The sequence below is a fragment of the Sus scrofa genome, chromosome 6, assembly GCF_054392235.1.
Source record: "Sus scrofa isolate SSC_HxYL_T2T_F1_AM1 chromosome 6, Sscrofa_HxYL_maternal_Yorkshire_Landrace_v2.0, whole genome shotgun sequence".
Classification (NCBI taxonomy): Eukaryota; Metazoa; Chordata; class Mammalia; order Artiodactyla; family Suidae; genus Sus; species Sus scrofa.
Genome location: NC_139388.1, coordinates 128,205,638 through 128,229,138, shown reverse-complemented (window position 1 = coordinate 128,229,138; position 23,501 = coordinate 128,205,638). Strand labels below are relative to the sequence as shown.

The 23,501-nt window shown below is 38.2% G+C and overlaps 1 protein-coding gene and 1 long non-coding RNA gene across 8 annotated transcripts in view; one reads left to right on the top strand and one right to left on the bottom strand.

Moving 5' to 3' along the window:
• Positions 1-7,048: 7,048 nt before the first annotated feature.
• On the bottom strand, positions 7,049-21,855 carry LOC106507637 (uncharacterized). Of its 2 annotated transcripts, none has more exons than XR_014805152.1 (3): positions 20,563-21,833; positions 14,124-14,182; positions 7,049-11,483 (listed from the first exon to the last, which is right to left on the bottom strand). It is a non-coding gene; the product is annotated as an uncharacterized LOC106507637 (long non-coding RNA). The 2 variants fall into 2 exon arrangements; XR_001303763.3 differs by having other exon boundaries at positions 10,215-11,483; positions 21,013-21,855.
• Positions 20,413-23,501, top strand: part of LOC110261199 (uncharacterized) — a 77,288-nt gene continuing 74,199 nt past the window's right edge. For 3 of the 6 annotated variants that reach the window (XR_014805148.1, XR_014805149.1, XR_014805151.1), the window contains exon 1: positions 20,981-21,478. Coding sequence is in view for 2 of the 6 variants with exons in the window: in XM_084959035.1 (XP_084815161.1) it covers positions 21,433-21,478 (46 nt within the window). In the remaining 4 variants the exon portion in view is untranslated. Of the gene's footprint in view, positions 20,481-20,584; positions 21,479-23,501 lie in introns of those variants that run through there. The other 3 variants (XR_014805150.1, XM_084959035.1, XM_084959036.1) reach the window with 3 other exon arrangements.

The window sequence follows — 23,501 nt, the reverse complement described above, 5'->3', positions numbered from 1 at the left end:
TGCTATATTATTTCAGATAATGGTTTCTTCATACATAAGACTAATGGCAAGAATCTATGAGTATATCTGGATGCTTTTTGGATTTTGTTTTTTTGTTTGTTTCTTTGTTTGCTTTTTAGGGCCATGGGTGTGCCATATGGAAGGTTCCAGGCTAGGGTTCGAATCTGAGCTAAAGCTGCTGGCCTATACTATAGCCGCAGCAATGCCCGCCCCGAGCCATGTCTTTGACCAACACCACAGCTCATAGCAATGCCGGATCCCCAACCCAATGAGCAATGCCAGGGATTGAACCCACATCCTCATGGAGGCCAAGGATCAAAGCTTCATCCTCATGGATACTAGTTGGGTTCGCTTCTGTTCAGCCACAGTGGGAACTCCCTGGATGATTTTTTAAACCATACTTGTTTCTCAGTCTATTTCATGTCTTCCTTTTTTATAAATTGTGAGTTGGATTAAAGCACTTTATAAAGTAGGTATTCAGGTCTTCTAAACTTTGTTTGAATGAGATTTTAAAAGTACAGATTGTCCTCAATTTACAATGGTTCGACTTACAGATTTTCAATTTTACCACGGTGTGAAAGTGATACACATTGAATAGGAACTGTACTTCTAAATTTGAATATTGCTCTCTTCCCGGGCCAGTTGTATGACCTTCTGTGGTGATGCTGGGCAGCGGCAACGGGTTGCGGTCAGCTGTGCTATTACAAGGATAAACTCAACGCATATACTTATAAAACTATTCCATGCTCAGACAGCTGTTCTGTTTTTCACTTTCAGTACCATACCTCATAAATTGCATGAGATACACCACATTTTGTATCAAATAGGATTTGTGTGAGATGATTTTGCCCAACTATAGCCCGAGATAAGTGTTCTGAGCATGTTTAAGGTAGGCAAGGCTGAGCTATGCTGGAAAGCTATAATGGAGACAGTATCTCCATGATTTCAACAAACTTTTTTACCATTAGCTTTTTAAAAACACTCTTTCTTTTCCTTCTGATTGGAACCCACTCCCTAAAGCTTGCCCTCTTTCTCTTATCTACCTACTTCTCACTCTTTATCTAGCTGGTTTCTCAGATACCAAGGTTCTTCTAAGTGCCTACATTCTCTCAAAACACTTCCTTGATTCCCTCCTACCCACCAAAATGTCTTCTCTCAGTGATTCCTGTGTATGCGATAGTTCCCCATTTGTGTCATTTGTGATACTGCATTATAATTGCTTATTGTCATGTCTGCTTTTGTCAATAAACTGTAAGTTTTATAAGCTAAAATGTATAGGCTATATTGTTTACCACTGATAATCAGTGCCTACTCAAATATTTGATATAGAATAAGTACTCAGTAAATGCTAGAAATTTTCCTGCTAAACTGCATAGAACTTTCCTATATGTTCATAGGGAAATTAGAACTTAGACCACCCAGCCTAAGACTTTTCTCTCCCTATATATATATAGTTTTTCCATCCTCCACAGGTAATCAGGAGCCAAGACTTCTTCATGTTTCTCCAAAGAAAACCTAGCTTTAAAATATGCTTCTGAGTGCCCACATTATTCGTGATTTTGGTCCCTTATACCGGTCCATCTGCCAGTAGATTTTGCCCAACCATCTGGCTAAGTCACACTGTTTGAATCTCTGCTTCAGTTTCTCCTTCCTCCTTATTGTGCAGTCTCCCCACTTTCCATCATTTCCCTCAACAGCTGCTGCCAGAGCCCATCTCTGCTGTCATTTGGAGACATCGAAAATCTAGTCCCAGAGAACTAGTGTGCAGCCGCATGGCTTCCATCATGCCGGCCTTGATGTAGGATGGTTTTGAGACAAGTTTCAGGCCACTCAAACGCTTCCCACAAAGATTGTCTTTTCATTTCAGGAAGATTTCAATAATATCAAATCCGTTGTTTCCAGAAGCTCCCATGGGGTGAAGCATTGATGCCAGGCTTTCAACAACAACTCCCTAGTTCCCAGCTACACATCTCCACTTGCCACGAGTGACAGACTCTAAGGAGAGGGTAAGATTGGCTGATTTCCAGAAAAGAAAACTGGTATATGATGTGCTGGGGTCTAAATGGGGAAAAATGTAACTCCATTTTGAAAACAATTATTAAAATACAACCCAAGGAGTTCCCATTGTGGCTCAGTGGGTTAAGAGCCTGACTATTGGGAGTTCCCAATGAAGCTCATCTGTAACTAACCTGACTAGGATCCATGAGGATGAGGGTTTGATCTCTGGCCTTGCTCAGTGGGCTAAGGATCCAACATTGTGCTGAGCTGTGGTGTAGGCTGGTAGCTGCAGCTCCAATTAGACCTCTACCCTGAGAACTTCCATATCCCACAGGTAAAAATACAAAACAGCAAACAAACAAATAAAAACAAAATAACACAAGTACATTCTCTATATATTTATTTCCAAATGAATGAATACCAATAGTTCCATTTTGTTTAGTACGAAGATTCCAGAAGAGGTAATCCTGACATTTTCTTGCACATTTATAATTTAATGCTATATGCATACACACATACATACATACATACACACAACCACACACACACACACACAAAACTCATGAGATATAAATGTCTTAGCAAGAAAATATACTCTCACCCATTAATCTTCAAAGAAGTCACCCCACCTGGTTGAAATTTCAGTGTATATAAAAGACAATTTAGATATTGCCACGGTTTAGAGAGTTTAAGACAATATAATGGGCAGTTTTAAGAAATTAGAAATTTCTATTTAACTCTCATTTCTCAAAATATGATCTTAAATGGTCTACGGCATCACCCCCTAAATGAACCAAGATCAATCAGAGAAATGTAATCTGATGAATGCTGATAAGAGAAGCAAAACAATGTAAATATGAGCATGTTTTTACTTTCCTCAAGAACCCCTTTTCTGTGATTTGAAGAATAAAGCTTCTTATAGTGCTTTCACCTTGCTGACTAACCTCATTTCAAGCCCACTTAGCTTGGTGCCCTGTGTTCTAGTTCTACTTTTATGAATACTTCCTAGTCTATTCCTTAAAAAGCTGTCTCCACCCTGCCATCCTAGACCAGGCTAGACCAGTTTGGTCTATACCTTTATTTACATGATACTTCTCCACAACACTCAACAGAATTTTAAGATAAATCTTCATTTGTTTACTATTTTTTTCTGAACTTGACTATAAAGCTCAGTGAGGATAGGGATTCTAGATCTCTTCTTTATCACTGTATTCCTACCATGGTCAATACATAGAATGGTTCAATCAACACTTGTTGAATGAATGATCAGCATATACTAAGTGCTTTCACAATCACACCATGATCCCACTAACAGATTTTATTCAGGGTCTTATCATAGTAAAATAGATTTTCCCACATCTCCTGCCTACACAATTATTAAGGCTCATATTTATTCTCCACAATTCTGTAAAGTTTCACATGATCTTTCCCTCCGGATGATTTTGCTCTTCTAAGTCCTTTGTATGATGTTTTTGTACCATTACTTAATTGCATCAGAGCTCTGCATACTTTCTCCTACTTCGATGTCATGGTGTCTTCTTTTTTTCTATCTCAGCTATCTTCTGTATTTCTTAGTTAGTTCAACAATAAATAATGTATGATACAGGATAAATCAACACAGACAGATGAACTATTATCTTGATAATGTTGCTCAGATTGATGTCCTGGAGTCCCCACTAGCCATTTGCTAAATTATGAAGTGAGAGTCTACATCCTGGGGATTCCTCAGTTTCTTCTTAGAATGGTGTTCTGAACAATTTTTCTTTTTCTTTTTTTTTTTGCTTTTTAGGGCTGCAGGTGGGGTATATGGAAGTTCTCAGGCTAGGGGTCGGATCAGAATTACAGCTGCCAGCCTACCCCACAGCCACAACAATGCCAGATCCAAGCTGTATCTGGGATCTACACCAAAGATCATGGCAATTCTGGCTTCTTGACCCACTGAGCAAGGCCAGGGATCAAGCCTGAATCCTCATGGATACTAGTTGGATTCATTTCCACTGTGCCTAAAAGGGAACTCCCTGAACAATTTTTCTATGCCAAAAACCCTGACTACATTCAGTAAGCACTCATCACTCAATTCTCTTTCTTGAAGAAAACCAGTGTCACAAGAGATAGAACAAAGTTGTGTTTTGATCAGTTTATATTGAATAAATGAATTGTTTATATATCTCCATCCCTCTTCAGAATACATAAAAGACATAAAACAAATGGATGGAGATCATTTCTCCTAATTGCAAAAATCTCTTAAAAATACCTAGAATATCAAGGATTTAAAAAATGCATCAGCCAGGTTGGACTTGGTTGTAGAAGTGTAACAAATTATCCAAAAATCTCAGAAACAATAATTTATTTCTTATTCATGTTAAATGTCCATTATGGATCAGCTGAGTGACTCTATTCTTAACATACTCAAAGAGAGGATCAGCCTAAAGGAGGCTCCATTTCTGTGTTTTCACAATTTACAAAGTAGGAGTGAGAAGCAAGGTTAATTCGAACAGGTCTTAAAGTTTCATTGGTCAAAATTTGAAATGAACATGTCCAACCTCAAAGTGGGCATGTATGTGCAATACTACCAGGTGCCTGGAGAGAGGAAAACAGGGATCTTTTAGAGCATTGCACTGATGACTAGCCCAGGAAGCAATTGCTAAATTTTGCAATACAGATTGTGCATTACAAGAAAATTGTGGAAAGGAAGCCAAGGAGGGTAGGCTCTAAAGCACAAGGGAGACATGGATTGTAAATTGATGGTCAAGAGGGAGTACACTATAAAACTAATTTCTAAAGGGCTAAATTAATAAAATGTAAATTCTCGACTCTCAAAGCAACAGTTAAGGTAGGGGGACAGTTGCAACTTGAGTGACAACTTGAGTGAGTTTGATCCTAAGGAGTCTGACCACAGCAAGAGTATATGCTGCTGGACAAATTGGCCTGGTGTGAGCAATCACTGTGGGTGAAATCACACCAAAATGAGTGAAATCAAAGAATAAAGCATGGACATAGCATCTGAAACTCCAATGAGAGGTAATATTTGAAGTCAAACACTGTGGATGCTGAGAGTACTGTGGACCAGTAAGCTTCTCTATTTGGAGTGATGCCCTCTGTGGTGGACCAGTAAATGGAGACAGAACCTCCAAGAGCTGGACTGCTATAGTGAGGGAACATGTTCTACCCCAGGCCAGCTGGTAGAACATCCAGCTCTGAGGCAGCCTGATATGCTTACTGGGAAGCTCAGGTAGACAAAGAGTTAGAGAAGGTAGACATGGTAAATTGTGTGTGTGTGTTTAAATTAAACAATTATTTTTGCCAGTATATGAAAGGGCTGGTTGTGCAGATAAGTCACTTTCATGAAAAGCAGAGTAGAAAATTCATATCAAGAGGAATTCATGGTAGAGAGAATATCTCAAGGATTAATTAAACAAACATGACTTTACAGAAAGCAACTATGTGGTTGTTTTTATAGCACAGTAGGATAATTAGGTAAAGATATTTAAGGATGTGTTTGTCTAAATTTGTCTAATGAAATTAAACAGTGAAATGAGTGTAGAGACATTGGGAGACGATGAAGACGGACAAATTAGCTATCTTTTCTGTCCTTGATGCAGAAGACGAAGCCACTAAACCCCTCTGAAATTTCCAATAACATGAGTTGAGACAAACATTATGTACAATGAGGATGAAGAAGCAAGGTGGTCACTTAGAATCCATTGTGGCCTTATACAAGGAGCACACTTGCAAGAGGATTTTGGTCCCAACTCTCCTAACTCCACTTATTTCCCGAATTCTCCAAATGGAACTATGGTACTTGTTGCGTACCAAAAATAACAATGTGCATTTTTCCTCCAAAAGATCCTATGTGGGGATCTGGCTTATATTCCCAAGGATTTCTTCCATTCAGTTATCCTCTTAGTTCCTATTTATTTTCTTAAGGTCAATGAAAGATCAGATATAATCTCTGAGACAATTTCATACAGTGACGTTAAACATCCATATACTTAACTTGCCATCAGATCAGTGGCCCACACCTCCAAACTTTTGGCCTTGTATGATGTATCAGGTTTCCAAAAGTATCCTTCCTTTCCACTCAAAATTGGGCACTTGTCATTCGTTCATCCCAAATGCCAATATCACTTAGTAAAAATGAATGCCTCATGTGGTTAGCTAAGATTTTGACTTTAAATTTGTTTATGTCATTTATTTGTAAATCCCTGTTAAATTTTTAAATTTGCATAAAATATTTGGGGCCAAACATGGCATTGTTATTTATTCAATAATGGCTTATTATGAAATAACTTTGTGTTTGTTGGTAGAACAGATGTGAGGAATGTCATCTTTGCCCCAGAATCCAGTTTGGAAATGAAGCAAATAGACAAATAACTATAGTTTAGTAAATTCTGGGAAAGAGGGGTGATGATGGTAGTGAGGGAAATAAAGTCTCCTATGAAGTCCCCAGCTAAATGTCATACACCTAAAATATCCAGGATCTCTGTAGTTCTAAAGTGTAACTGATTCATCACACTAATTCCCTAATGCTTCTGACATTACACAGGCTACCATAGAGAATAACTCATCTCTAACTCCTCTCTGAACTTTGCTTACTCTATCTCAGATAAATTTTAGATCTCATTGGTTCTCTGTTTTTAATTTGCCTTCACAAATGAAAATTGCTTCTCTCCTATATCTGTTTGAAGAAATAATTAGGTGAGGTAATGAGCTTACAGGAGAAGAGCTAAATCTGGATTCTCAGATTTCTTCCTTCAATTGTCTCTGAATTTGTTAATTAAATGGTTAAAATGAAAACATGTGCCTCTGTGTTGGAAGGACTAGATGTTTATGTCAAATCGAGAAAAGAGGATGAGTGTGATTGGTTACATATATTGGCCAAGATGAAAGATGCCAAGAGCATGATCAATATTCTGTATAATTGTTGATTAATAATCATGTTCCTGGTAATGGTCAGGAAAATTTTATTCCCCTAGAGAAATCTACTTGAGAATTATTTCATCCAGTACTTACTTTGTTACTACAAAATAAGAAGTGTGGCATGTAAAAATGAGAAAATCATTTTTTTAATATCAGAGGTTTGTTGTTTCTTCATTTAAGAATTTCACATCAATGAAATGGGTGCAAAGATTATTACTGAAAAAGAGTTATCTGCCCTCTTATTTGCCAACATCTTAGGAAGTGGTAATGCAAAATTCACCTTCTGGCAGCTGGACACAGGCTTTTAACAACTTAATTATCAGGTCTAAGGGGGAAAAAAATACATGAAAAGACTTGTGATAATGGGTTTTAGTAGAACTTATCCAGAGAGTGATAACATCATTGTTCACTAAACCTAAGGAAGTCTAAAACCTTAAGATTATCTGATGCACCCCAATCTTTTCCTTTCTCCTCCATCTCATTCCCCAACTCCTTCTTTCTCTCTGTCTGTCTGTCTGTCTCTCTCTCTCTCTCTCTCTCTCTCTCTCTCACACACACACACACTCACCCAGTGAGTGAAGATATATGAGCCCTAGAAATTCTACTGGATAACCATGGGTCATTCCCTTCTCTGATATCTTGACATATTTTCCCTCATCTCCCACTGGCCACATCATTACCTTGGGATGTGAAAGAGCCACTTCCCCCCGTGAGCTTTATGACTCTGACCACATCAGCCTCCCATTGCCAATATCAGTGCTTACACAATGCATGTTCTAGGGTCTCCAAGCAGGATTCTCCAGGGGAACCACTAGGCATTCTATTTAAGCTATCTAAATTTCTAACAATTTCCATTTGGAAAACATTCATTAGACTAACTGTAAGTTGAACATTATAGTCACACAAGTACAAATAAGACATGTTGGAATTGGCAAATTCAAAACTTAAGAACAACCATAATAGCAACTCTATATTAACTATATATGGCTGGTGTTGTATAAAGTATTCTGTATACATTACTGCATTTAATCTTTGCCAAACATCAGTGAGCTAGTTCATAGTACTATTTTCTTATTTCGGATGACGAAATCAAGGCTTAAAGAGATTTCCTGAGTCATATAGGGAATCAGCTGTAGGACCAAGATTCAGACCAAGGCAATTTTACCACAAAGACCAAGGTGTCAACCACTGTATTTTCCTCTCTCTCTCTGTACCTCACCTAAGGTATCATGTCTCTTCTCTGTTTAGTGAGATGACATCCAGGTGCTCCAGTGTCACACTGTGATCATGTCATCATTTGTGAGTGGGACCTCCGATCTTGGCTATATTTACTTGTTTCTAAAGTTTCCTGGAGATCCCTCATAATTCCACAGTGTGGCCTCATCTGCTTCTCTACTTGGCTTAAAGGTGTCATTATGCTCTTCTCAGCTCTGAGCCAAATTTAAGCTGGTGACAATCCTTATGTTGTTTGCTCATCACTACCTACTCTCAGAGGATATTAGTTCCATGAAAATCTCGCTCTCTTTTTTTTTTAATTTTCTTGTGACAGTCTTTGGAATATTTCTCAAATGTACTCCCAAATGAGTTAGGTCAGTTTTCTGAGGGAATTCCCACAGTGTTCCCTGCCTTCAGTTGATGATGTGTGCCAGGGATGTGGAGTCCCATTTGTCTTAGTAGATACCAGATAACACTCTGCTATAGGACTGCCACTGCTAGGGGGCATGTGCGGAGTTCAGACACGACCAAGGGCTCTAGACATACAGTTTCTAAAAGGATCCACTGGATAGTGGTGCCTCTATTCTGAGGCAAAGTAGGGAAACAGCTTGTTCCTTCCTGGATAAAAAATGACTTGATTTAATCTTTTGAAAAATCAAACCAATGAATGACAGCACACACATGCTAAGGTGCTAACAAGCTGAAGCACTCTTATAAGAATAATATAATATCATACATTATATAGCTGACAGGTAGATGTTAGAAGTGTCTACAGACATAGTTCTAAAGTCTTTATTTCCACAGGAGGAATCTTCTGATCCTGGGAAACATCCTTTATACATTTGTAGGAAAGCAAAATGCGCCACCTCAAAAATGTGTCTTTGGCATGAGGATTCATTTAGGCTGATTATTTTTAAGAAACAGAAGATTCGGGAAGTCTTTATTTTTACCTCCCCTCTAGGTGCCTAAAGAAGTTATACAAAGGGCCTATTTCTGGACTAAAGCTCTCTCTAGACACATCTGCAAAGAATATGTGATAAGTATGGTGGCAGAAACTCAGCAAGGCCTAGAGATCAGGGTCTACTTCCGGTTTCATCCTCTCTGCAGGGTCCAACAAACATTGATTTACCAAATATTTGCTTTTTTGTTTCCATGTAAATTGCCTTCCTCCACTCTGAGGCCCCAAATCGATATGTCCAACATCATCTTTTGTTTTTAAGGCGAGGGCTTCAGTCATTTTCGTGAGTTATTCAGTCTTGTACTCTCGTGTGGGGCATCTCTCTTATCTTTATCCACGGTTAAACCATAAAAAGGTTTATGGTTCGAGTTGCTATTAAGATCCTATTCATTAATGGCCAGATATTGGATCCTTTAAATTAGAAAAACTTCTAAGTTGATAAATTTTAGCAAATTCTCATCATAAACAGCTGTTTTATTGGTACCTATAGAAAGACTAAATTAAAAGGTGAACACAAAGACATATAACAACTAACCCTAAAACTCCTTTAATTTAAAAAAATATATAGTTTGGGATGTCTTACTGAATTTGCAGTCTCAACTTCCCCTCCTGGGTCTTACAGATGCTAATAAAAATATTAGGTTAATTAACAAGAAAATGGAAGAGGCCAAGGAGAAAGTCAAGGGACTCTTCCCAACAGGGTAGAAAAATTTAAAGGTTTTAAAGGTAAATAGAGCTAATATTGAAAGAGATGGAACAACGAGATATCAAAAAGGGAACAGTCATGGGATTTGTTCCAGCAGAATGGAAAAGTTTAGGTGGTTATTAAGTAATGGGTTGCAGAGTTCCTGCTGTGGTTCAGTAGAAATGAATCTGACCAGCATCCATGAGGACACAGGTCGATATATCTCTGGCCTTGCTCTGTGGGTTAAGGATCCGGTGGGTGTTGCCATCAGCTGCTTGGATCCCGCATTGCTATGGCTATGGCTTAGGCCAGCACCTAGAGCTCAGATTCGCCCCCTAGCCTGGGAACTTCCATATGCTGAGGTTTCGTCCCTAAAAAGACAAAACAAAGAAAGAAAGAAAGAGAGAGGATGAATAAAATGAACATTGATAACATCGATGGGTTAACACTAAGATTTTAATACTGCACTATCCAAGTTTTGGGGGCTAAAGGAATCTCCCATTGGGTGCCCAGAATTAAAGGGCCACTAACAAGTCCACTCTATTTATACCAATTTGAAGATCTATTTATTTATTTTTTTAATGGAAGGTTAAAATTACACTCAGAAACCTGACCAACAATAACTTGGGGCAGTAGTTAGGATGATTAATCAAATTAAATATTGACAAAAAAAGCCCATGTCCCCTAGGCTCCATTGCAGGGGACCCAGCCTTTTGTACATGAATAGGTAAAATGTCTAGGAGACTTAGAGAAGTTTCCTGGGCTCCTTGATGTGGAAACCACTTGAGCTGTGTAGCAAAACCCATTGGTGGAAACCTGACTTGAGCTACAAGTAGATTGAGAAGACAAAGTTTAAGGGTTGATAGGATTATGAAGGTTAGACTGTTTGAGCAGGCCTTACATGAAGAAGTTATGTCAATAGTGACTGAGTGTTTATGGAAATAGATGTTATGTCTGGCAGGAAAACTTCTGCCCAGTATTGCAAGATTTGAGACAGGTCACTGTGGTCTCAGTGGAGGCTATGGTTAGAGGTATAAGTGTTGATGGAACGGAGGTGAAAATTTTAAGAAAATCAGAGTATTTCTACAGGCTTCCTGTAAGATGGTTATGCTTCTTTTGCCTAACTGTATTGTGTAGTTGGAATTGTTTCTCATTGGGGAATGGTATTTCTCCTGCCTGGACCTATATATAATACAGAGCAAGTAAATCTGTCCTTTAGGCAATGTTAATTCAACATGTTAAAAGGAGCCAGTAGGGTTGCCTGAGCCCACACACAGTTTGAGGTGGTAGATAGAGGCTGATATTGAGGCAGAAGCTAAGGCTAATATATTGAGGAGCTGATAGGAACAATAGTGGCGGCTTTTCAATTCTGGGGGAATTGGTCTGTGGTTGACTTGTTCAGAAGAGGGCCTTTATTAATCACTTTCTCCACTTTTTGAAAGCATGCTACATTGAATTGTGAAGTTCTAGAACATAGAAATCTGTGATTTCCATTTTTGTTTGAAATAGTCTCGCCGATATAAAGGAGAAAAAGAAAATGTGGTTGGATAGGCAGATCAGCCTTTTGATGTCATTCAGGCAGCAAACCAATTCTCTGGGGGAACTGAAAACAATTGTCTTGATCTTGCAAATTTCTACAAAAGTGGACATGTAAATGTAGCCCCAAATCTCTTGAGACTGTGTCCAGTTAACTCAATCAACTAGAATCTGAAACCGAAAGAAATAAAGGTGGGTTAGGAGACCTTTTAAAAGGACAGACTGCTGAAAGGTTGCCTCATAAAGATTATTTGTCAAAGACAAACACAAATCTTAAAAGTCTTTTCCACAAATAGTAAAAAGCCTTGGCCATCTGAGGACGTAAACTTAACATATTCCAACTGTTATTTATAAACTAGTGAGTTTTGTATTGTACCTGACTCATGACTGAGGTTTTAAGGTGAAAACTAGATGTCTGTCTATGTCTATCTGTATGTATGTATGTCTATGTAAGCACATTATTGATATATTTTTTCCTACCTTTGGGTGATATTGCCGAAATTAATTTATAAAAAACAGCTCTAATTGGCTAAAATAAATAATTGCTTATATAAAAATTCTCAAATATATAATAGAAATGATTCTTTTTTCAAGTTCATATAACGTAGGATTAATCTTTAATAAATAACAAAGAAAATTCAAAGTGACTTTAATTAAAATAGATGTATCTTTAGATTTATCAGCATTAAATATAAAACTTTCATTCCACCTATATTTAGCAAAAGTCAAATAGGTTTTTGTTATCTCTTTAAAAATTTGTCAGTTGGAAAAATAGCATGATGTGATGGCTGACTTTCTCCAGTCTAATGAAGTTTTTGTGGGTAATCCAAACATAGTATTTTGGGAACAAGTGATTTAGATAAATGTAAATTGGATAACACTTAAAAATAACTTTCAAAATCTCTTGGTAATTTAAAATTTCCAAGTATTACTAAGCTAAGACAAGTGATGGTAATTCTTTGAATGTCTAGATAATTTTCAAATAAGATAAAATAAAAAAAAAATTACATTCTAAACAAAGCTAAGTTTATATACATTTGCCTTCATATTATAGGAAAACTAATGTTTAGGTCGATTAATGAACATGGCATATATCACACTGAAAAAAATACTATGATGAAATGTATGTTGCTAAAAATTATGAAATGTATTAATAAATTTTCCAATTAAAAACAAAAACATCACTGGTGTAACAACAGTTCACAATTTTCTTCTTAGTTTTCTCTAGAAATTAAAGTTTCTAAGAGCTAAAAATTCTAGTTACTATGTATAATTAAAAATACTAAAATTAATAAGGAGAACATATTTGTGTGCAAGGAAAATTTTTAGAAGCTATAAGGAATGGAAATGCATTTTGGTAAGTGAAAAAGAAAGCAATTCTATCCCAAAGAGGAAGTAACAAAGTAATAATAACAATAATAGAAAGAATGAAAGCATAGAACAAAATTTTAATGTAAAAAGGGAAGTTACATAAGGTTTGTGAAAAAGGAAATCTGAGATAAGGGTTTTGTACATGGTCAGGATTGGCTAAGAATTAAAATAGTTGAGCTAATGAATATTAATATTCAGTGTAAGCTAGTGCAAAACTAAAATTTGATTTTCTCTATATTAAGAGGACAAAGTTTTCCTGGACTATGATCTGCTTTTGATTATAAAGTATGAATGCTTCTTTACCTTTTTAAGTAATCTGCTGTAAATTTTTGTATTTGCAATATTTTACTGTCACTTTTATTAAGGGAGTAAGTGTTGTTTTATAGTAACATATGCTCTTATTTGACAGAAGTATTTTTAAACCTTTAAATAACTTTGACAAACTCCCAAATCATATGCTAAATAAATTATTTTACTCTCTAGCTAACTTTGGGATTTTTTAGAGGACCACTGAAAAATCTCAGATATTAAAGTAATTAGTCTTATTCAGCATATTAAATTACAGGGAAAACATGGCCAAATAAGTGATAATAAACCTTCTTAGGTTATGTAAAGTGGATGGATGCTATTAACATGTGTTCTAAGAATTACACAAAATTTCTAACAAAATCTGATATTTCCTGATAAAATGCTATGTCATAATTCTAGTTATTATCATCAAATGATGTATCACAGAAATAACCAAATATGCTTGTCAACCTCATTATAATGAGACCTTTAATCATGCCATTTTGTCTTTTTAAAATTTTAGACTGTTATTGTTTTACTCTGATGCTTTTCCAGAAATGCTTTAATTTCAAGAAGATTCATACAAGGATGTTTGGCAGATACAGGTTTCTGATAACTTTCAGATCAGACCACTGAACTGGGTAAGAAATTAAAGAACTCTAATGGAAAAATTGATGGCTTTGTAAAACTGCTACCAAAAGATCAAGATCAACAAAAATTAATTACATAGGACTGAATGAACTGATGAATATGATTATAATTTTTATGACTGTCTGAAATATTACTGGTTTCTTAATCTTTGTTTTCTCAGATTAAGGAAACTTTTTTTTCCTTTTTTCTCTTAATCTAATTATGACTTATAGCAATTTAGTAAATTATACCATTTTAAGCAGAATGAAAATATTTATCTTTCTCCCTACCTGATCCCTACAGAATTTGGAAACTCATAGTGACTATTATTATTTTTATGGCAATATAGTTATTTACATAAGTTCACTAAGACTCTGTTCTCCTTGTAACAGAGTACAGTTGAAACTATTTGTTACATGCACTCAGAAAGGAACTAGCTAAAACTGACTTTGTGGAGCTGTAGAGAACTTTTGGGGAGGGGTCAGGCTGGTACCTTGTTTATAGGGTTTCTGGCAGCCTTACCAGTTAAGAAAGGAAGGTCACATCCTGGCAGGCAAAGGGCTCTCAGGATATCTTGAAACCTTGAAAAAAGAGGAATTCACCAAATCAGTAAGTATTATAGTTCTAGCTGATGGTAAATAGTTGGTTTGGCTTCTTAGCCTAAAAAGGCTATTAAAAGTTAAATTTGGAGATTCCTTATGAAAAGTTCCAGCAAAGCAAATACAAAAGATCTATATGGTCAATCACCATTCTTGTACTTATGTACATACTCAGGCCAAGTTTATTAAAACTAAAATTACTTTGTAAGTAAGTTAGTCTTAATAACAAGCACTAATTTAGTAAAACTTGTAACTAAGTTAGTAGATGGCCATCGTCTTCCTGTGTATTCATATGGTCTTACTTCTGAGTGATCCCTGTCCTAATCTTCTTTTATAAGGACACTAGTAATACTGCATTAGGTCCCACTCTAATGAATTTAATATAATTTAAGTACCTCTAAAGATCCTATATCCAAATATAGTCACATTCTGAGATATTGGTTAGAACTTCAACACAAGAATTTATAGGGGAAACAATTCATCCTGTCACAGTTACATATGAGAAAAACCTTTAAAATTATTACGGTATGTGCAATCATTAAGTTACAACATTTTGTGAATATTTATGAGTGTAAGAAAAAGTTCATGTTTAAAGAGTTAATTTTAAAAATGGATAGGAGTTCCCGTCGTGGCCCAGTGGTTAACGAATACGACTAGGAACCATGACATTGCGGGTTCGAGCCCTGGCCTTGCTCAGTGGGTTAAGGATGTGGCGTTGCTGTGAGCTGTGGTGTAGGTCACAGATGCGGCTTGGATCCTGTGTTGCTGTGGCTCTGGCGTAGGCCAGTGGCTACAGCTCCGATTAGACCCCAAGCCTGGGAACTTCCACATGCCACGGGTGCTGCCCTAGAAAAGGCAAAAAAAAAAAAAAAAAAGGATAATAAAAGTATTTAAAGATAATCTTAAATTTATAAAAGTATACATATATCAAAATATCTACATTTTATATTTTAAATGAACTTGCTCCTTTTGTTCGTATACATCTAACAACTCTCTTCTGTATATATATATAGAGAGAGAGGGTGGAGTAGAGAAAGGAAATTGCTGGCTGCTATTTTTTCTGGATAATGTAATCACGGGTGTTTAGAATTCTCTTTTATGCATTCTTAAAGTTTTGTTTTTAACAAGCGTTTATTATTTCTCACCATTTATTTTTAGATCTCTAAAATACAGGGAAAATACCATCAACAAAGAAATATTAAAAGAGCAAAAGCTGAATGAAACAGAATAACACTAATTTTAACATTTAAATTTAAAATTCTAAGTTTTAAAAATATTTGCACTTGTACAAGATAGGGAAATCTGGTTTATTTTCAGAGTATATATAAAGGTCCTGAGATTTTCATTGTTCTGAGCATAGAAAGAGCCCAGATCCAGAGGGGATTTAGCAGAAAATGCATAAGCTTGATTCAGTGTCTTAGGAGAAAGTGAGGGCTCCAATCATGGTTAACCTACAGAGGAGAGGACTAGGACATCCTAATAGTTTTTGCATATGGCTGCAAGGGATGGGGATAGATGTATTTATTGGGTTAGATGTGTATATTGAGAAGGCAAAATTCATATCAATATTTTCTTCCTTTTAATGTAAGTACACCAATTGGCTACAATACGTCAAACATCAAACAATAAAACAAGTAAATGCTAAAGAAGCAGATATCTGCTCAATACATCTTGAAAAGAATTATAATAGTTTTTATTAGTTGCTCAGTTTATTATTATTTTTTTCTTTTTTTGTCTTTTCTAGGGCTGCACCTGCTGCATATGGAGCTTCCCAGGCTAGGGGTCCAATTGGAGTTGTAGCCACTGGCCTACACCACAACCACAGCAACAAGGGATCCAAGCCTCCAAGCCAAATCTGGACCTACACCACTGCTCAGGGCAACGCCCGTCCTTCACCCACTGAGCGAAGCCGGGGATCGAATCTGCACTTCATGGTTCCTAGTTGGATTTGTTAACCACTGAGCCAGGATGGGAACTCCGACCCAGGTTATTTTTAACTACATTAAAAGTAAAATGTTCTGAATGAGACTGTAAGACCAAGGATACAACATCAGGAATTTCTGAATCTAAGTGGCCTAGAACTATGGTTCTTCTGTTAGTATTGAGCAAAATTACCCAGGGGGCTTGTTAAAATGCAGATTCCTGGGCACACCTCCCAGAGGCTCTGATTAAGCATATAATTTACATTTCAAATAAGCTTCCAGGAGCAGATGCTATTGGTCCCAGACCACACTTGGAGCAACAGTGGATAACCCAGAGTCTTCTTCCTTCCAAGATCAGGAATTCTAAGATAAAGTCAGAGAAAAATGTCTGCTTCATCAAATTTACTTTCCTCAGTTCACTAAAAGGGCAAGATGGCTAAGTGAAGGAAAGAAACATAACCAAATCAAAATCAGGAACTGCCCCAAATGACAGACCTGTTTCTGGGGCAGTGAGATGTTTAGAAGACAAAGTTTAAAGCAAGTCTCCCACATGATTCTTGTAAAATGGTTTCAAATATACATTTTTTCAAAGATCCCCAATTACACTCTACAGAGCTCTTAGATTCTAGCACTGACAAAGCTTTAAAAAATGATGCATTTACTCCATGCAGGCAGCAGTCTCTGGAGCCAAAGCCTCTGCGTTAGTGATGTGTCACAGCTGGTTTTCGGGCTGTGTTGAAAGCTTCAAGCTTTGGCACGACCAAGCATTAACTCAGCATTAAGCAGAAGCTTTGACACTGGAGACTACAAACTTGGATGGATTAAATACACATTTCGAATACCTTACAAAATACTAGCAGTAAGGGGGATACAGAGATTTTTTAAATGAGAACAAGAGAAGGAAATAAAAAGCCTGTAATGCAAATGAACAGACATGGGTCCTGAAAATTCTAGCTGTCCCACCTTCACTGTGGCTCCCTTTCCTTCAGACACTACAGGATTTATATCTAGTTTTTCCACTAGAATCATTCTTTGAGATTTTAGCCTATGGGTACATCATTGGACTATAGCAAAAATTTATTTGTAATAATGACAATAGCTAATCTTGCATCTTCCATTGCTTAAGAGATTCAAGCTAATTCCTGGCTCCAGAATAGCAAAAAATAAATAAATAAAATAAAATCATTACACAGTAAGCATCTAGTATATTAACATAGGTTACTAAAATATAGTATTTATAATTGCCACCTCTAGTTCTATCCTGTATACAACTTTTTCAAAGTTGCACAGATATTGACTCGTGTTTCTTTCCATAATCCATATGTTAGATCAGGATTTTCATGCCATTGTCCAGGAAAAACAACAAAGAAAAAGAATATCTAGGGATTTAGTTCCTCACTGAAGTTTATGTAGAAGATTATAGGAAATGTCAGGACAAGATTCCAATACCTACTTTTACCACTGTGAATAAATTCTCATGTGTTTATTTTTCAATTCACATCCCTAATGTCCTTATAAATACTCTACAGAATTTCTTTCTGGAAATATAATACAGTAGTAATAAGTAATATACTATCCTAAGTATGTTAATATATTAAAGGTAATAATTTAAAAGATGTCCTTAAGAGCTGTCCAACTAGCTTGTCAGAATTCCACTACAACTCCAGAGTGGATTTATCAGTTAAATATAACTGATTTCTTCATTTTCCTTATTTCCTTCTTTTCTTCTATCTCCTCTACCTCTCTCACTCTCATGCTTGCTCTTTCTCTTTGGAGGACTGGTGTTATAAGAGAGGAGCTATGGATAAGATTAAGAAACATAAGTGGCTTTAGAAAATAGTAGGTCATGAAAGCACACTTTCTGTGTAATCTTATGTTACATAAGCAGACTCACCAGATAAAAGAACACTTGCTGATGCACATGCATATTTTGTCAACTTAGACTGTATCTACAAATTCTTAAAGGCATTAATTTATCCAGTCATCTGACTGCTTTTCTGATGGTCCAACAAAATGATTAAGTTGGTTTTTAATCACAAAATTGCTTTGGAAATTGTCTAGATATTATGCTGAGACAGCCCATGATCCATATCCTTTTTCATAATTTTTCAAATTCCAACAACTATGTATTAAGCTTCTATCCGTAAATTCCAGGGTTAGAAAGAGGAGAGATACGATTGTTGTTTTCAAGAGGTTTAGAGAGTGAGAAGAGGACCATATATGTTTTAACAAATATGTTTCACAAATAATTACAGAAACACTAATAAAGTTTATATGGGAACAAGTGCTGTCCAAAGCGTTGGTCCATTGTATGCGGACATGCGAAGAAAAGTTACATAGTTGATGGAATATTTTAATTAAGATCTCTAGGGAATTCCCACTGCAGCTCAGCAGTAACAAACCTGACTAGTATCCATGAGGACTCAGATTCCATCCCTGGCCTCCTTCAGTGGGTTAGGGATCTGGTGTTGCTGTGAGCTGTGGTGTAGGCCAATGGCTACAGCTCCGATTCAACTCTAGCCTGGGAACTTCCATATGCCAAGGGTACAGCCCTAAAAATTCTTAATAAATAAACAAAATAAAAAGAACTTTAACTGAGAAAGGGGTCCAATAGGACACAGGATGCATTTATACAGGTGTAAGTTGGTAAAAATCCAAGAGGTAAAAGCATGTTTGTCCATTTAATCTGTCGAATGAAGAAATTTTGACATGAGCTAGATGGTCAATGTTGTAGATTACTTCCTTCTGTATATACTTTCTAATGTGTACAGACAGTTACTTTCTTCTCACTGTCCCTTCATTTTGGGTCGGTGGACACATCCAATGTCACCACAATAATAAGATAATATTGAAAAACAAAGAAGCTTTATGGGCCTGGCTTATACACATGGCTTATTTTAGGATGAATTTATTCTACAATTCTGGCTCTTTAGCCTGCCTGTCTAGCTAAAAATTTATTTGTAGTAATAATACAAAGTTCAATCTGGCACAAGCCTACTAGACAAGCCTACTGTGACTAGTATGTTCTTTAGGGAAACAACCTATTGGTTCATCACAAGGGCGAATATCCAGTATTTGGAAAATAAGGTGAGAGGCATTGGACATCGAGATTAAAGTGACAGGGCAGGGAAGTAACTGATTCAGGGAGAATTGGTAGGTTGGTGGAGCAAAGCAGCAGGGCCTGTTAAGAGACACACAGATTGGGTACAGTGAAACCCGGAAGCAGAGGCCATTCTGCAGACCTCAGACCTTGGGAACTGGTAAAAAAAAGACCACCAGGTCTAGGGAATGTAAGAACTGGATAGAGAATTAATACATGCTTGCTCTGTTCATGTGGCACCTCAATTGGTCTGTGCAAGTGATTTTAGGAGGCAGCTGTGATGTCCAATTTTTTTGGATGAGGAAATTGATGTTCAGGAAAGCTAGAGACAGAGAAGGCAGTTACTGGAACAGCAGCAAAGCTAATGATGCTGGGTCACTAAATTCCAGCACAAATCCCAAAACTTCCAAAATACCCTATGACACAAAACTCTCTGGTCTGAAACCTGTGGGCCAACTTTTTGCTATGAAAATGTGCTCGTGTGTATGGCGTGTGTGTGTGTGTGTGTGTGTGTGTGTGTGTGTGTGTGTATGTGTGTGTGTGTGTGTGTGTGTGTGTGTACTAGTTTCAAAGGGAAATAAAACTGGGAAGGGGAGATGAAGATGGTCAGGTTATTCCATTACCCTTTAAGATTTTAAAACTCGGCATTTATGACCATCAGATTGTGATCCATCTACTAAAACATAAAAATATGGAGGCCTAATCTCCCCAGGTTTAGGATGCAATTCTGTCTCTGGAATACCAAGCAACAGTATCAAATGCAAAGTCTGCCTATGACTGAGGACACTTTGGTAAACAATCTTCCACCTCATGTTAGCAGCATAATCGGCAGTCAAAGTCTGTGTGTATCTGTGATTTTTTTTTAATCCTTTCACTCTTTCTTCCTCTTTTTCTCCATTGTATTCCTTCTTTACTGGCCTCCCTGCCATCCCCCTAAACACTTTTCTCTTGCCTATGGAGATGGGAAGCAAAAGGAAATTGATGCAGCAGCGGGTTTAATATGACATTTGAAAAGTGACTTTTTGATTTTCAATTAACCTTGCACAAAGAGGAAATATTGAAATTCGTCCCTTTGTTCTTGGCTGGATCTGCAGTCAGGCTGCTTGGTTCCAAGAGCTGAACGGGTTTGGGGTGGGGCAGTGGGGAAGGAAGAGGCAGGAGAGAGGGAGAGATCCTGGCACCTAGGAAGCATTCCTTCTGTTTGCACAGAATGAGACAAGACCAGCCTGTAGTAATTACACTCAGAACGGGGGAACAGGTAGGGGAGAAAATGCTGTCGTCATTTGTTTGACTTAATTGTATGCTTTTATGAGCCGTCTGGCTGGAAGGATTAAACTTACTTTTAATAACACTTCCTTTCAGAAAGAATTGGATTTGAAGTTTCCCAGCAGGACCTCCCAGTCGACAGCCGGGCCCCTTCCCCAATCCCTGCGCCCCTCCTCCTTTTCCCTGGAGTCTACGCTCTCCCCTTCGCTTCTTTGAAAGCCCCATTGTTCTGTTTGTAGAAGAAAGAGACGCTGTCGCCGCGCTGCTAGGCATAAAGTTAACTCCGTACATCTCTCTTTCTGGATATCTCCTCTTTCTGGGTTTTCTATACAATCTTCACTGAAGGCTGTATCCGCCACCTCTCCCACTTGCAAGAAGAAACCCTGACAATTATATATGGGTATAAAGTAACCGGAGGCAGTGACCCCCCTTAAGCCTCAGGGGGAGCCACGTGCGGACAGTGGCTAGGTGCCGTAAACACACACTCCGATCATTGTTAAGGAGCAGTGCTTTCGCCCACGCACCCTTTCAATCGCTTCCTTCCCAGCTCCGGTCCGGTCCTTGCAGAAGTCTGCCCCTTGCTCCCTGCTGTTTACTCTCGCTCTCCTTCTTCCCTGTCGCAGTTTCTGTCTGCCTTCTCTCCTGCTCCCTTGCTTCGACAGGCTGGGCGAGTGGCAGCGTCTGGGTCCCCCGGGCCACTCGGAGTGTACCCCGCCCCAGGCCGCGCGATGTGAACCCGTGCCGAACGCGCCAAGACCTCCATCTCATCCCTAGATGGCAGCAGGATTCTGAAGCTGGCGCAGCCCTCGGCAGCCCTTCTGGTCTGTGTTCCTGAACAGATTGCCAGGGGATACGGTGGCTAAACAGCCCGGCGCCTCCCCGGAGTGCAGGTCAAGCAGAAGAGCAAGCTGGACAGATGCAGCTGGCGGGGCCTCTGGGGTCGGATGCTGAAGCTTCGGACACCACATCCTCTCAGCACACAGATGTGCAGTGAGTTAAAAAAAAAAAAAAGAGAGAGAGAGGGGGGTGTTTAGCCTCTTGGAGACTGTTTCTTGTTAAAAAACAATGATTCTGGGCAGTGACAAAAGTCCTCAAGGCCTAAGTGCACCGAGGACAAACGCGAGCGCATAAACTTATGTGAAAACACTTGCCTTAGTCCCAGTCCCAGGGAGCAGGCCGGCTGTTCAGGAAGGCAGCAGGACAGGAAGACAGTGACTTCAGCTCCAGCCTCTCTGTGCTCCTGTACACTTGAGCCGAAGGTTCTTTCTGTCCCTGAGTTTGTTACTTCATCTATAAAATTGGGGTTATTATCACTTTCAGCTCTGCGTACATAGGAAAGATTGTCAGGATTATCCAGAAGAACAAAGAAAGGAAAAATTCACTTTGGCAGGAACAGCCTCACTGATACAACATTTGGCCCAGAATAGGAATTTTCCTTCAGAGGATGCATCCAAATGGTGCTACAGTATTTGTTGTAATCAGCCAGAAATTACTTATTTGAAAACAAAGGCCAGAGGTGGTTGTACGACTGGAAAGCCAGGGACCTTTATCTCTAAACCACTTCGATTACCTACACCCCGTCCCCATCGCTGACCTTGTCATCACCTGGAAATCCTATACATCTGAAATCTTTATCAGCAGAAACTACACCAATAAGTCCAATAGCTGCATTATGGAAGGGTCCCAGGGTCCCAGGATTCAATGGGAAAGGCAGAGATTACTCTGGTGTATGTTATTTTGGAAGATGTTACCTTTGACATGGTGTACAACACACTAAGTGAGTCAGGAAATTTTCTCACCAAATCTGACTCAGAGAGAAAAAAAAAAATCAAGGATTTTTTTAAAAATTTCTCATAACACAGTACGTTTTCCTGTTTGCCACCAGCTCTGCCTCTTTCTAGTGTCATGGCAACCTGTGTAACAAAGGGGGCAGGAGGATGGAGGTTCCTGATGCTTAGCTTTTTATCTTGTCTGGGGTCTTGTTTCCTATACTCCCTCCTAATACGCAATTTAAGCAGTTAAAACTGGGCTTTCCTGACCCTCCCCCCAGGAATTAGGTATTATGAGTAAAATCTTCAATAACTTTGATTATTTATGCCAAGTAGAGTGCAGCTTCACAGTCCACAACTTTGCTTAGTAGGGGCTTTATAGTATACAAAGTAAAGTTGTTTCAAAGTGATTCTGGGCCAGAGGGAAGGTGGGAAACAACAGAAACACCTTAAACAAAAGTCTAGCGTTGATACTTATCCTTCCTTTAAAGGATCCTGTGGGATCACAGTGCAGGAGGCAGAGTCAACGGCTTTCTGTTGAGTTCTCTCTCCTGTTCTGTTTGAACTTTAGACCTATTTATTGTGATTACTAGACTCCTGTAGTAACAGCTACAGCAACTTTGTCGGATCAGTAACTCCAGCAACCTCATTCTACCATATGCACTTGTCACATAATGTCATCCTTCTACCTTCCTAAGACTCATTCTTGCTGGGCCAATTCCCCAAGCTCATAAAGTCCTTCTCTTCAAAGGTCACCTGTTCTAAAAATTGGCTTTCCACTGCCCCCCAAATTTTTCCATAAAACGTGCCAGCCTGAACCCCAGAATTGATTCCAGAATCATTCTTGTTAAAACCCTGCAACTTCTTTTCTAGAAAAATTGTAACACTGAGGACTTCTCATGGAGAGATGGCACAGATAGAGACTGCAACCAGCTTTCTCTGCAAATGAAACATTGTTGGTGAAAAGCATCAGGCCTTTCTTACCGTTGCCACTAATGTAGCATCCAATCTCAGATAAACCCTTTATGCAGCCTAATAGATTATTTACTCCTGGATGTTTACCAATCACTAGTTGTTTTGTTTACTCGTACCTACCTATTCTTCCCTAGTGTCTTCAGCGAGTATGACCAAATGTTGTCCTTCCATTCAAGGTTTTCACAACTGAGTCTTACCCTCAAAGACTTCGCACAAGGAATAAAACCATTACGTAGAATGGAGCCCAAAACCGTGTTCCCAAACTAAAT